Source organism: Siphateles boraxobius, unplaced genomic scaffold (genome assembly GCF_051911475.1).
Source record: "Siphateles boraxobius isolate OS27281-9 unplaced genomic scaffold, OSU_SipBor_1 22, whole genome shotgun sequence".
NCBI classification, from domain to species: domain Eukaryota; kingdom Metazoa; phylum Chordata; class Actinopteri; order Cypriniformes; family Leuciscidae; genus Siphateles; species Siphateles boraxobius.
Window position 1 is genome coordinate 26,861,937 of NW_027508833.1, and position 13,974 is coordinate 26,875,910.

Here is a 13,974-nt window from a genome sequence, read left to right on the forward strand (position 1 = left end):
GCCAATGACCGAGCTGCCTTCGTTCATTGCTGTCAGCTGTGCAGCTGCAATGCGTTTTACATAAAGACTTCAATATTCTCGAGAAAAGGAGTTTTCCCATAGCGTAAGCTACTTACGCAATAGGAGAGACCTCTCGAAAGGGAACTGAAAGTACTATATATTGATGTGAAAACTGTTATCTTGGTAGAAAGTCCCGCCAGACACAAATTAATGTTACTGTTATTATGACACAAAAATGAAGCAGTCAGCCAATCACAATATAACAATATAATTTAATTCATCTGAGAGGTTTGACAGGTTTAAACAGCAAACAAAACAGGTAAAACACATTTACACATACAGAATTCGAGGGGAATGTTTAATCAGTCTTACATTGCAGAACATATTTCAAAGCACAGATGCTGTAAACATCCTCCTCTAAAAGGGAAATAACAGCTGTCAGTGACAAGCACACACTATATGATCATTCAACACCTATAATTACCTGTCTATCAGCATAACAAAAACTACCTGTCTATCAGCATAACAGAAACTAAGTTTGGTTTGCAAGTATTCATTTAAATTTGTTTTTTGGATATTAAAATAAATAAAAGCATATTGGGAATAAGGGCCATAAATGAATTTGTAAATCAAATATTCTCATTACTTACATTGGAATGTTTGGAAACATTATTTTTTACGCTTGTTATAGTGATGAATGGAGGATGTGAGTGAGCACACAAATGTGCAAGTGAGCCCTGAATATTTCCCTTTGAGCGAAACTGCTTTTGATATTCTCTTTAGGCTGCAGACAGTGAAATAACTTGAACAAAAAGAAAAGAAAAGAACAACAGGACAGTATGCATCTCCAGCACAGTTACACATCCTATCCACATGATACAGTACACACAAACATGTATAACACAATAATGGGGGACACTGGAATAATCTCTGGGGGTCATAACACATGAGACGCCAACACGCATGTTTATGAAACAATTTTATCCATGATAAATGTGTATTATCCCAGAGTTGTGCCCTGTAATCCTAAATATCACTTCTCAGGCTAAAGGTGGATACAAGGGATGAGATTTTTTGATGGAGACAGGTCATGGTGACCTTAAGCCCATGCCTCCAGAAGCTGTGGTGGTCTTAGGAGGCTCAGTGGCGGGCAGCGGACTCTCTCGGGTAGAACTCGGCCAGTGTGCTCTGAGGAATTCTCTTCAGCATTTCTTTGGGGAAGATTCGGAGCAACTGCCAACCAATATCCAGCGTCTCGAAAACAGTTCTGTTGTCATACGGACCTAGAGAAATGGACACATATCTCATAACCTCATCTAAGTCACATGACATAACACACAAGTTTCAATTATGCATCATATCGGTGTAGGATTCAGTGGGGATTTCTTTAAGACTGCAAGGGAAGCTCGGCTTCCCCTATAGTGTTACAAAATTAATGGTCAAATATGCACTATTGTGTTAACATTTATTGACTAAAAATGGGCTAGAACACGTTCATCTCGAAGACATACATATAGCAGATCGGCTGACTTGATTTCCTTTTCATACATTCCCGTTGCGTCACAGTGCATTTTCCTGTTGAAGCCTAGCGTCCATTGACTTAAATGGGGCAGCTTTGAACAGTTTTTTTCAGTGCTTCGAAACTAGACAGTCATGTGGATAAATGCTGCGATTATGTCCCGCCCACGGATGCTCAGCGTCTCTCAGGAGTGGGGTGACCTGAACTCTGGGCTTCTGCGTGGGTCTGTCGAAAGACTGCATCTCTTTTTGATTGGCAGCGATGTTGTACTATAAAAAGTCGCTGACGCTGAAGCTATTCGTGCTCAGTCCCATGTTTTAATGGTAAATTATACAATATAGGAATTACAATCAGAAGCTTCAATGTTTAAGCTTTGAAGCAAAGAAAAAGAAAAAAGCGAATGCAAAGGAATGTCTTAAAGAAATCGACTTTATAGACTTGCATTTATGGGATTAGATTTCGGTCACAATTCTGCAAAAGGGCATTTCACACGCGCGTGAACTGAGTTTTGCGGAGAAATGTTCGTCTCGCAGATAAGAAAATATTTAGAGCGAACGAAAATCAATTTTGCATTTAAAATAAGTATTTGGATGTGCGCAGACGTTTTCTTTCGCATGTGCAAAGTTTCACTTTCTTGCGCTCTCTAAGCGCAGACTGCTCGCTTGCTCAACTCAACCCAGCATTAAAATATGCCATAATTCCAGACAATCAGAGATGAAGCTGCTAAATTCTGATGGGCTGGCTTGAAAACCAATCACAAGACTCCCTCCATCACCGACTGTGGAGTGCGCGTGCGAAATGCCCGTGCGAAATGCCCTTTTCAGGTCTTGCGCGCGCAGAATTGTGACCGAATTCTAAACAAATTCTAACCCCATATGTATTTGGCTTCACAGTGTGTGAAGAAATATCCTAACAAAACCAATGACTGACACATTGTATCTTTAAAGGGCAAATTTCAGTTAAACAGAAAAATTATTTACTTGAAGGAAACAGTGTATTGTTCTACAAAACCGATGGGAAAAGGAGTAAATGCATGTTTGGTTCTCTGTAAATAGAAGGAATAACTGAGATCCATCTGTGTCTGAAGAACTTAGACAATGTCCTTTTCTACCAATGACACAGCGATTGTGTGACAGACACAAAGGAAGCCGAGAGATTTCATCCCTAAAATAGGGCTGCGATCAATATGATAGATGTGCATACTTCTTTTTAATTGAAGGATTTGATGGAGACAGAGGGCACTGCACCTTGTGCCACACTATAGAGCAGCAGCATTGAGAAGAACATTCACTGAGGTAAAAGTGCTTTGCGGCAGAGCAAGGGCAGTGGCTGAAATATTGTCTAGTGGTTTCCAATGTAAAATGGTGTACACGTGCGAGTCTGCAGAACCTTGAAATTTGAACAAAAAAGTCAATAAAACTGCTCTAATGTGGTGAACTCTGCTTTAAAAAAGAGAAAAATTTCCATTTATCAGAGATAAAGGTCTTCCCAAAGTTTTCTTGACATGAACAAAAAAAAACTGGTTAAAATGGGAGTTTAAACATTCCTGCTTATTATATACCTATCGAGAGTGAATGTGCCTATGCTTTATTGAGAACCGAACACTAGGGGTTTGTACCTTGAGCAATGAAATTCTTTTCGAACTTCTGCAAGAACTCCAGGTACAGCAGGTCATCTGAGGTCAAAGCTTCCTCACCCACCACAGCCTTCATGGCCTGAACATCTTTACCAATGGCATAACATGCATACTATGGGATTGACATAGAAACAGAGCGAGAATAAGCCTGAAGAAGAAAAATCACATTGAATCGAATTCTGTTGTAAGAACATTTTACTTCTTTACCAGCTGGTTAGAGACATCAGCGTGGTCTTTGCGGGTCATGCCCTCTCCGATAGCGGATTTCATCAATCGAGAGAGAGATGGCAGTACATTGATGGGAGGATAGATCTTTAAGTGGGGGAAAAAAAAGAAAACCAAAGAGTACAGTTTTGAAGAATTATACATTCATATTCATCTGGGAATCAAGTGTGCAAGAATGTGTGAATGTACATAGAATGTATACTTTGGAGACTGACTTATTAACTAACTAAAATATAGTTAATATATAACTAAATAATTAAATGTCAAAACAAATAATTGAAATACCAACTGAAATAAAAATAACAAAATAAATAAATTAAAGCCGCAGTCCGTAACTTTTGGCGCACTAATTAACAGAACTGCATGTGTCTTGCAAAAGAACATTGTAGCCAGAGGTACTTCTCTCTAAAATAGTCTGAATATATACACACATATTATAGGTGTAGCGTAGAGATTTAGGATAAGACAAAAACAAGGTTTGGAAAATGGATTCATGATGTACTTGCTTATTATATAAATTCTGTTAATTTTAAACAAAAAAGTTACAGACTGCAGCTTTAACTAAAGAACAATAAAAAGTTTCAAAGAAACTGTATTTCAACTTCACAAAAGAAGACCTAAAAGGTGAAGTATTAAATATTAGTTCCAATAAATAAATAAATGTGTATGAAACATTAATGGGTCCTTCTGTACTTTCGCAGATTCTAAAGTGGATTATGTACCCCTTTTATCTTATTTCCTAATCACAAAGCTTTTCAGCGGTTTGTTATGACGGGCAAAACTTCTCACCTGTCTGTTATGCAGTTGTCTGTCTACATACACCTGTCCCTCTGTGATGTATCCAGTCAAATCAGGGATTGGATGGGTGATATCTGTGTGAAACGGGGAGAAAATGAGAAATTAGCGGATTTGAGCATTTATCTTTTTTTCTTTCATTTTTATAATTCAGTAATTTGCTCATTCTAGTCATAAATTATGAGATTTATTAGTTGTCCATTTCATTTGCAGCATCTGAAGATATTAAGTGGTGTATTAATATTGTGATGTTGTAATGCCCGAGATAAAAGGGCAAAGAAAGTGAAACGAGATGGAGGTTTCCTGGTGCTGCTATAATGGGGAACACCCATTCAGAAACACACACTGGTCCTTCACAAGGATGTTTCTATAGTAACCAAAGCCTATCAAGAGTGCTAGTTACTGGGCGCAGTTGCTGTGTCCGGCCAGAATACAAAATAAAGACCTAAAATATCTAAATTAAATATTCGTGCTATCAAATCGATAAATTGCATTAGCATAATTTTTTTTTTAAACATGTTGTATAGTATTACATAAACACACACACACATATATATATATATATATATATATATATATATATATAATTAAATGTGTATGTCTGTGTGTGTGTGTGTGTGTGTATTGTATATACACATACACATATAAAGCATAAATGTGTATAAATATACGTGGTATGTAGATATACACAGACATGCACACAGTGTGTGTGTGTGTATATACGTATATATATATATATATTTTTTTTTTATTAATTGTTTCCATCAGGCTGAATTCTAAGTTTGATTTCATAGAAAAGTAATAGCACACTGCTAAACAAATTGCAGTTTCATTGCTCAAATATAGACCTTATGTAGCCCCGCCCCTTTTCAGCGCTGGGCTCGTTGTCTTTTGTCTTCCGGTCTGTATTTTCACAGTGATCCTGCGTATTTACGAATGAACGGCTCGTTTTAAAATCTTACTGACAAGACAGCCTTCCTGAAAATCTACTGACATTTATTAAGACATCTGCTTTAAACATTACAATCCTCATGATAACTTCTGTTAACTTTACATTAAGTAAATCCACTTCAAAAGCTAATTACTCCTGGACAGCAATGCCATAGAAATATACAGAGCGACCGCAAAAACGGAAGTTCAAAGACAATATTCTAAAGATGGCTGCGCCCTCGTTTATCTGGCGCATAAGGTCTATAGGATGAGATTCACACTGAAGTTTATAGTATTTTATAGTACATTATAATATTAATTAATGTTATATAAAATAGGTCTATGGTCTAATTTAGGAAGCTAGATAAATGTGTATGTGCTTGTACCATCATTAGGCATGGTTAGAATGGGGATCTGGGTGATTGATCCATTTCTGCCCTCCACTCTTCCAGCACGCTCATAGATTGTAGCAAGATCAGTGTACATGTAACCTGGGAAACCACGACGACCCGGCACCTCTTCACGAGCAGCAGACACCTACAACCCGCAACACATCAGGATAAAATTGGTGTTTAACATCTTGACAAGAGAGGTTTTGGTGTGTGTAAAAGTTTTCCATTGTCTCCTGTGAAGTTCCACAGAAGCATCTTATATCAATGGAGTTACAAAAAACGAAGAGTAGCATCTGTTCCACAACAAGCGATCAATGACAGCCATTTCAAGTCAGTCTAATGAGGTTAATCTGTTTTCTACTTGGTCCATCTACACACAGTCACATTTATAAGCAGAAAATGCACTCAGATCTTCTCCCAAGGTTAAAACGAGTATAGACACTGTTCTGAGCCTAACCTTTACCAGGCTGAATGGGAGAGGGAGTTAAATGTTAATGCTCCCGTAGCTCTTTGGAAGTGGCTGCCAACCGCAGAAGCCAAAGCAGGCAGCTTTGATAGGACTGATGTATCCCAAGGTTACAGAGGCACAAAGGCAGGAGAGAATGGTCCTTTCACATGCACGCATAACTATTTAGAATGAGCATTATGCATTTGACACGTTTAGACATCAAAACATGTTTGTGGTAGAAAAACCATAATCACTGGCATGAGGGGGGAAGAAAGGAGATGCTGCAAAAAAAAAGTATCTTCAGGAGGATGAGGAACAGAGTGGAATGAAGTATACACAATGTTATTTTGAACTAATCTTCTGTTTATATAATACCCCACTGGTATATTTGGAATGGCACACTACCTTACTACATAATACGTATATTTTTAGTAGTGACCTAATAGATTTACCAAACTGTGCCGTATACATTCAGAGCACACTGTATGGAATGCAGTATTCCTAAAGCAACACACTCCATTTCCCTTACCCTTCCAGTGTGACAAATAAATCAAAAAGCAAGATCAACCTTGATTTTTTTATTAAAAACATCCCCATCTTCACTCGTGATTTAAAGAATTTTCTCTTTCTTTTTTTTCCCTTGTAAAAACGTTCTCTCTCACCAGTCTGATCCGATCATGAGTCAAGAAAGATTTATGAAATATTAGTCAGATATTACTTCAGGTTCATTCATCACACAGCAAGTGGAAGGTCAGCAAGTTGAGCACAATGCATTTCGTAAGAGTGTGCTCTAGAGCATACTATTTTGAAATGCAACGTGCTCAACTTGCTGTCCTTCCTCTAGTTTATGCTACACATTTTGCCAAATGTAGTACTGTAAGGTCCTTGATGGATTTTATGCATACAGAAAATTTGCATACTTTGCACATTGTATATACACAATTTACAGCAGAAACAATATTAGTTGTATGCCAATATGCTATCCGGAACAAAGCCAATGTCTTGGTTTTACATCGGGTTTTGTTTAAAACATGATTCTTACACTTTGGCAGATGGTGCTGAAACCCATTCATTACGATTGGACACAGTGGCTCTTCAACATAAGCCACACAGGAAACAAGATACTAACCGTAACGCTGGCCATTGCTCCAATACGGTTCCAAATGTCAAGAGGGGGTTACGGTCCTTTTGTTACACGAGATTGTGTTCTTTTATAGCCGTCATAGCGGTTTTCTGTTTGAGCAGTTTTCACTCCCAAACATTTGGAATGTGATATGATGGAAATGGCTCTGTACATGCAAAGTCAACAACTCGTATTGCTAATGTGAGTTGAGAGGCTCTAAGTAAGGTTGCTATATACATGCATATAATGCGATATAAATTTGTTGCAGTGTATTTAGTCTAAGAAGTGCACACAGTAAAATGGCTGGGAAGAAAACCAGACAGAGAGACTTAGGATTATTTACATGACAAGGTCAATTATGCTTAAGCAGATATGAAATTTAAATGGCTAACAACATGATACATCATAAAAAAGGGGACCGGAAAAATCCCCACAAAGCAGAGAATATGTTGCAGATTTGTCTGCCCTTGCAACTAATAGAAAAACCTACTTGTCCCTTGAAAGCTTTCATATCAACAGGAACTGTTTATATGAGGTACATGTGCATTATGCCTCTGTAAAAGAGACCTTCCACCATATTTGTTGAAAAGGCTGAATTCACCATAAGATTTATTAAATAAATAAAGACATACATAGTTAGAAAACGCACTGAAAGAGTTCTTATAGCTTGTCCGCTTACCAATATAAACCTACTGGAACACTGAAATTCCTTCAGTTTATTCATTTATGGTCACTATAGTCTATAGGGGCAGTTTTGCGTACTAGAGCAGCATTCATTGGGATATCACATACTTATTTTTTTTTAAGGGGTGCTGGTGGAAGCCCTGAATCATTTGATGCCACAAGCGAGATTAAATGTGACCAGAAGGAAAAAGACAGCATTTTAATTATCTTATTTCAAAAACAATTGTAAAGGACAACTTCTATGCTCAGTAAGGCTGCATTTATTTTGATCAAAAAAGCAGCAAGTACAGTAATATTGTGAAATATTATTACAATTTGAAATAACGTTTTTTTATTTTAATAGACACCATATGGACAAGTATTGGGACACACCTCAAAATTATTGAATTTGAGTGTTTCAATCAATCCCATTGCCACCGGAGTATAAAATCAAACACCTAGCTATGGTCTGCATTTACAAACATTTGTGAAAAAAATTGGTCGTTTTAAAGCGGTGTTAAAATGCCCTTTTCACAAGATGTAAAATAAATCTCTGATGTACCCAGAGTGTGTGTGTGAAGTTTTAGCACAAAATACCCCACAGATATTTTTATATAGCATGTTAAATTTGTCACTTTTTGAGGGTTAGCAAAAACACACCATTTTGTGCCTGGCCCTTTAAATGCAAATGAGCTGCCTCAGAGGGCGGGGTTTCAAGAGCTCTTGTGTGTTAGCAGCTCTGATTACCTCACGTAGACACACTAAAATGACAGAAACTGTTCTGCCTTTAATGTTAAAACAGAGTCAGACAAAGATGGAGAGACTCAAGAAGAAGTGACAACATGTAGAATGCAACAGGACGTCTCTGAATGGTTAGTTGATGAATTTATGTTGCTGATATGGAGTTAACTATCTTCAATTAGCATATTCTGTCATGATAATCTATAAATCGCTCGTATAGGAACTGTTGTGAGATGCACAGAGTGACTTTTTATTGCATGTGAAAAGGATGCTAAAGTTTGAGCTGACTCACAAATGTACTCTTATACAACAACTTTTCCTCTTCTCAACATGGACTGCGTGTCCCGGGGGCGGGGTTTATGTACATTTTAGGGTTGCTGATGTCACTAACCCGGGAGGAATGTTGTGTAGTCCCTACCAGCCGTTTGTTGTAGTCCTTTTCTTTAAAAGCAAATATCTCCCTTTGCTTTGAACTTTGAGCGCTGTAACTTTGCAGATGTTGTTTATGCTCAAACAGCAACATTACACACTAGCTAAAGTTAGAAAAGTGAAATCGTGTTTTACCACCCCTTTAAAGAGCTCATTGAATTCAAGTATGGTACTGTGATCAGATGCCACCTTCACAAAGTCAGTTTGTGAAATTTCCTCCCTGTTAGATATTTCACAGTCAACTGTAAGTGGCATTATTGGAAAGCGGAAGCATTTAGGAACAGCAGCAATTCGGCCACGAAGCGGAACTGAAGACCACTTAAAGTCACAGAGCGAGATCACAGAGTGCTGAGGCGCATGGTGCGTGAAAGTTACTAACGCTCTGCTGATTCCATAGATGAAAAGTTCTAAACTTCCACTGGCATTAATACCAGCACATAACTGTGCAGCAGGAGCTTCATAGAATGGGTTTTCATGGCCGAGCAGCTGCATGCCAGCCTCACATCAAGTACAATTGCCAAGCGTCAGATGGAGTGGTGTAAAGCACACCGCTACTGCAGTGGAAACGTGTTCTGTGGAGTGACAAATCACACTTCTCTGTTTGTCCAACAGTGCCTGACTTACCAAATGCTAAAAATTCCTACAGGAACACAAAATCTTGTGGAAAGCCTTCCCATATGAGTGGAAGCTTTTTTGTGATGGTCAAGTGTCCCAAAACTTGTGTCAATATAGTGTATTTTAGAGTGTAATTAATTTTTGATGGCAAAGCTGATTTTTTAGCAGCCATTATTCCAGTCATTGGTGTAGCTCAGACATCATTCTATGATCCTTCAGAAATCTTTCTAATATGTGGTTTTGGTGCTCAAGAACTATCAATGTTGAAAAAAGTTGTGCTGATTATTATTTTTGCAGACACGATGATTTTTTTCAGGATTCTTTGATGAATAGAAAGTACACAGCATTTATTTGAAATAGATTTTTTTTGTTTTTTTACTTTTTTGGTAAAAGTAAAAGGCTCTTGCTTCTAGCATATCAATATAATATGGTCCTCACCTCTCTCAGAGCCTCTGCATAGGAGCTCATGTCCGTGAGGATGACCAACACGTGCTTCTCACACTGATAAGCCAGATACTCCGCTGTGGTCAAAGCCAGACGCGGGGTGATGATGCGTTCAATGCTGTGTAGAAAACAATAAAATAGTCAATACGTTATACAAAATGCATTACATAAGAGGATGGAGGTCATTTAAATGAATTCTCACGTAGGATCGTTGGCCAGGTTCAGAAACAAGCACACATTGTCCATAGAACCGTTCTCCTCAAAGTCTGACTTGAAGAAGCGGGCTGTCTCCATGTTGACCTGGAATTAAAACAAACAAAACATCTGAAACGCCAAACAAACCTAAAGTCACTGTTATTTCATTAGAGACTGGAGAAACAGACAATGTCAGGTATTTCTTATTCATTGTTAAACAGAATCTCCACTATTTAGTTCAAAATGACCTCTTGAAGTACACTTCCTGCTAGGAAGGAAAATCCTTTTCCCTTTATATTTTGACCACCCTGCACATAAAATCAAGATATAGAGTTACAAGGTGTCAAAAGCAAATGCATTAGCCTTGAGTCTGCCCGGGAGCACAGCGGCCACAGGACACAAGGCTGGGTCAGTGACATTTCAAGCATTGGTTAATGGAAGCCCTCCACACTTGAATACACAGGTGAACCTGACACCTGACGCAGGTAATACCAGTCTGAGAGGACAGAGCGCAGCCACTCAGGTGACAATAACAAAGGTTTGGAGAGGAAGCAGACAGCTGAGGGCAGAAGGTTAAGGTGGTGCTGAAGAGCAGGATTAAGTCACCTATGAGGACCAACATTCATCCACTCACACAAAACGGACACAATTTTACATTCCGTCCACTGAGAGGATCATTTAACACAAGCATCCTGAAATTCATGCAAGAATTTGACTCATGTATACAGACCTAGATGTAAAGGATTTACTATTGTAAATATAATGAACACACAAGGAAGCTTGAGTAAAACAAGCACGAAAAACACAAGAAAACACATAATTGGACACCGTGGCACAAATAAAGACTCACCCCCATAGCAGCAAAGACGATGGCAAAGTTTTCTGAAGTGTAGTCCATCACATCTTTGGATTTCTGAACCAAACCAGCCTGACGACAGATCTGGGCAGCAATCTACCAGTCAAAAATCACAGAACCAAAATTAATTAGCCCTGTACATTATCGGTTTTATCTTGGAACCCAATTAAAAATTATTTTGGAATAGCGTACACAGAAATTAGGCACATTCAGTTCATCAACAAGTACAAGTACATGTCATAACACTACTGTACTAGTTGATTCACAAGCTATAGTTATTTTAATTTATTATTAGTTAAAATAATCAACACTAGTGTTCAATATTTTTGAAAGAACTTTCTTATCTTCATCAAGGCTGCAATTATTTGATTAAAAAAACAGTAATACTATGAAATATTATTACATCTCAAACGGTTTACTATTTTAATATATTTTAAAATGTAATTTATTCCTGTGATGGCTAAACTGAATTTTCAGCACCAAATACACCAAAAATAAATGTTAAAAAAAGTTGTGCTGCTTAATATTTGTGTGGAAACCATGATAAAAAAAAAATTCTCAGTATTCTTTGATAAATGTAAAGTTCAAAAGAACAGAATTTAATTAAAAGGGAAACCTTTGTTACATATGTAATGTACTGTATATGGGTGCAAATGCCTATTTGTGTGTGCATTTGCAACAAAGAGATTAAGACTATAAGCATGAGGAATTTCACGCTTATCACTTAATGTAATGGTCCTGGATGTCTAATCCGGCCTGACCCCTGACTGAACTCTGACCCTGAACACCTGTTTCTCTGAGTGGATAAAGCTGACTGTGACCCCATGACTCCTGTTTAATGAAACGAGAAACTTTTATATCACAGCACAGCGCCTTCATTAGTGAGACACTGAAACTCACTTTACACTTGGGCTGGTGGAAGTTCACACCATTCAACCTTGGCTTTTGATCATATATTTTCATAACTAACAATCACGAGAGCTTTATTCTCTCTTCACAGCCTATATACTGGAAAAACTATTGTCCGAAACTATTCTTTAACATTCTTTATCTTGTTGTCATGACAGAGTTCATGAGTCTTCCTTCCTTGAAGCATGTATTTGATGGTTCGCTCCCTCAGATGGCCTCGAACATTTCAGATGGGCTTTTCACACTTGTAACTGTTAACTCGTGAAGCTACTGTATTCCTGTTCCTTTAATTCAACTCACTTTAACACTCTAGCAAAGCAGTTTCACATTGTATACCATTAAATTCAGGGTTAGCACTGCAAGGGCAGGACTAACCCTGGTCCGGTTTTCATAACCTACTTTCTTTACCCAGGGTCAAACGTTGTTTTAATACAGGGTTTAAAATTGCAAACATATTTTAAAAGAAAATAAGTTATGCTATTTAGATAAAACATTGTACATATGGTATATATTTGATACATATTTCAAAATGATTATCTACTATTTATTCATTACTGTCTGACAAGACAACATTTACTAAATAAATGTCCTGTTCATGTAGCAAAAGCATTAAAGGAATAGTTCAACAAAAAAATTTAAATTCTGTCATTAATTACTCACCCTTGTGCTGTTCCAAAGTCGTAAGACTTTCGGTCATCTTCAGAACACAAATAAAGATCTTTTTGATGAAATCTAAGAGATTTATGTCCCTCCACTGACAGCAACGCAACTGACACTTTGACACGTCAAAAGGTTCATAAAGAGAATTTAAAGCCTGAATTCGATCTGTTCATCATATAAAGTGATCGTGTCTCTTCAGAAATGTTTGGACTAAACCGCTCAATTCATATGGATTTGTTTTACGATCTCTTTAGGAACTTTTTTGAAGTGTCAAAGTGTCAGTTGCATTGCGGTCTATGGAGGGACCGAAAGCTCTCAGATTACATCTCTCAGATTTAATTTCAGGGTGAGTAATTAATGAAAGAAATTTTCATTTTTGGGAGAAATATCCCTTTAAGGAAAAAAAAAAAGTCCTCATGCCCTTTGCACAAAGCCCTTAAAACTAAAAATGCAGACAAATTAAAACACACATAATACAAATAATAGACCATGCTTTGAGAATCATTAATTTTCATCCTTAGAGTTCAGAGCATTTACTTGGCAAAGACACGTTTGAATGTTTAAAGCACTTGACTAAAGTTGGGCGCTGTAATTTTATAATTCTAAACAATATCTCAAAACAGCACCTAAACTGAGGGTGAAATGATGGCACTGAGGTTTAGAAATTATTTGACCTTGAATTACTAACAAACTACTTGACAAAACCATCATCATACAAAATTAATTAATTAATTAATTATAAATATGAAAAGTCTAAGGACTATTGAACTTGACTATGACACAAAATAGTAGAAAACAGTAATGATCGACCTTCTTGCTCAATAGAGAGAGTGCTGTAGGGATGACGTATTTTTGTAGGCCAAAACCCAGAAACATGTTAGCATTTAAGCACTTATGGTTTCATGTAGGGTTGTAACGGTATACCGGTATGGTGGTTTAACATGTACGATTATCAGATCGTGAACATTTGCTTACCCACGGTTTTGGAAAAAGAATTCAACCGGATCTCACCTGCACAAGCGCATATGCAACTTTTTCCCACTTGACTGCTAATGCTGGGTACACACCAAAAGATGTTTTACATCTTATAAGATTTTCAAAATATGATAGACCACAAACATGAGGACAAAAAAATCCTAGATTTAACCGTTTTGCTCCTATAGTGTGTGGTGTGCCATGATGTGACAAAGACAGCACACCCCACACGAACAGATTTTCAACCAGAGTCTCGACTGTGAACACAGGAAATCACACAAAATCTCGCGAAACTTCAGAATAAGCGTAGCGGGCGATATGCAGGAAGAAATTGCGATGATAGTGTTTGGAATGATTTTCACAGAAAATCCGTGCTATTGTGCTACACTCCACACAAACACTTGGATGTGCTCAAAATC

At 37.6% G+C, this 13,974-nt stretch overlaps 1 protein-coding gene across 1 annotated transcript in view; it reads right to left on the bottom strand.

Moving 5' to 3' along the window:
• Positions 1-252: 252 nt before the first annotated feature.
• The window catches only part of atp6v1ba (ATPase, H+ transporting, lysosomal, V1 subunit B, member a), a 32,485-nt gene continuing 18,763 nt past the window's right edge, over positions 253-13,974 (bottom strand). Inside the window, exons 7-14 of the mRNA XM_077239385.1 lie at positions 11,006-11,107; positions 10,163-10,260; positions 9,955-10,078; positions 5,492-5,642; positions 4,170-4,252; positions 3,363-3,467; positions 3,138-3,267; positions 253-1,283 (exon numbers count right to left, since the gene is read on the bottom strand). Of these exons, the coding sequence (XP_077095500.1) occupies positions 1,141-1,283; positions 3,138-3,267; positions 3,363-3,467; positions 4,170-4,252; positions 5,492-5,642; positions 9,955-10,078; positions 10,163-10,260; positions 11,006-11,107 (936 nt within the window). The 3' untranslated portion in view covers positions 253-1,140. The remainder of the gene's footprint in view (positions 1,284-3,137; positions 3,268-3,362; positions 3,468-4,169; positions 4,253-5,491; positions 5,643-9,954; positions 10,079-10,162; positions 10,261-11,005; positions 11,108-13,974) is intronic.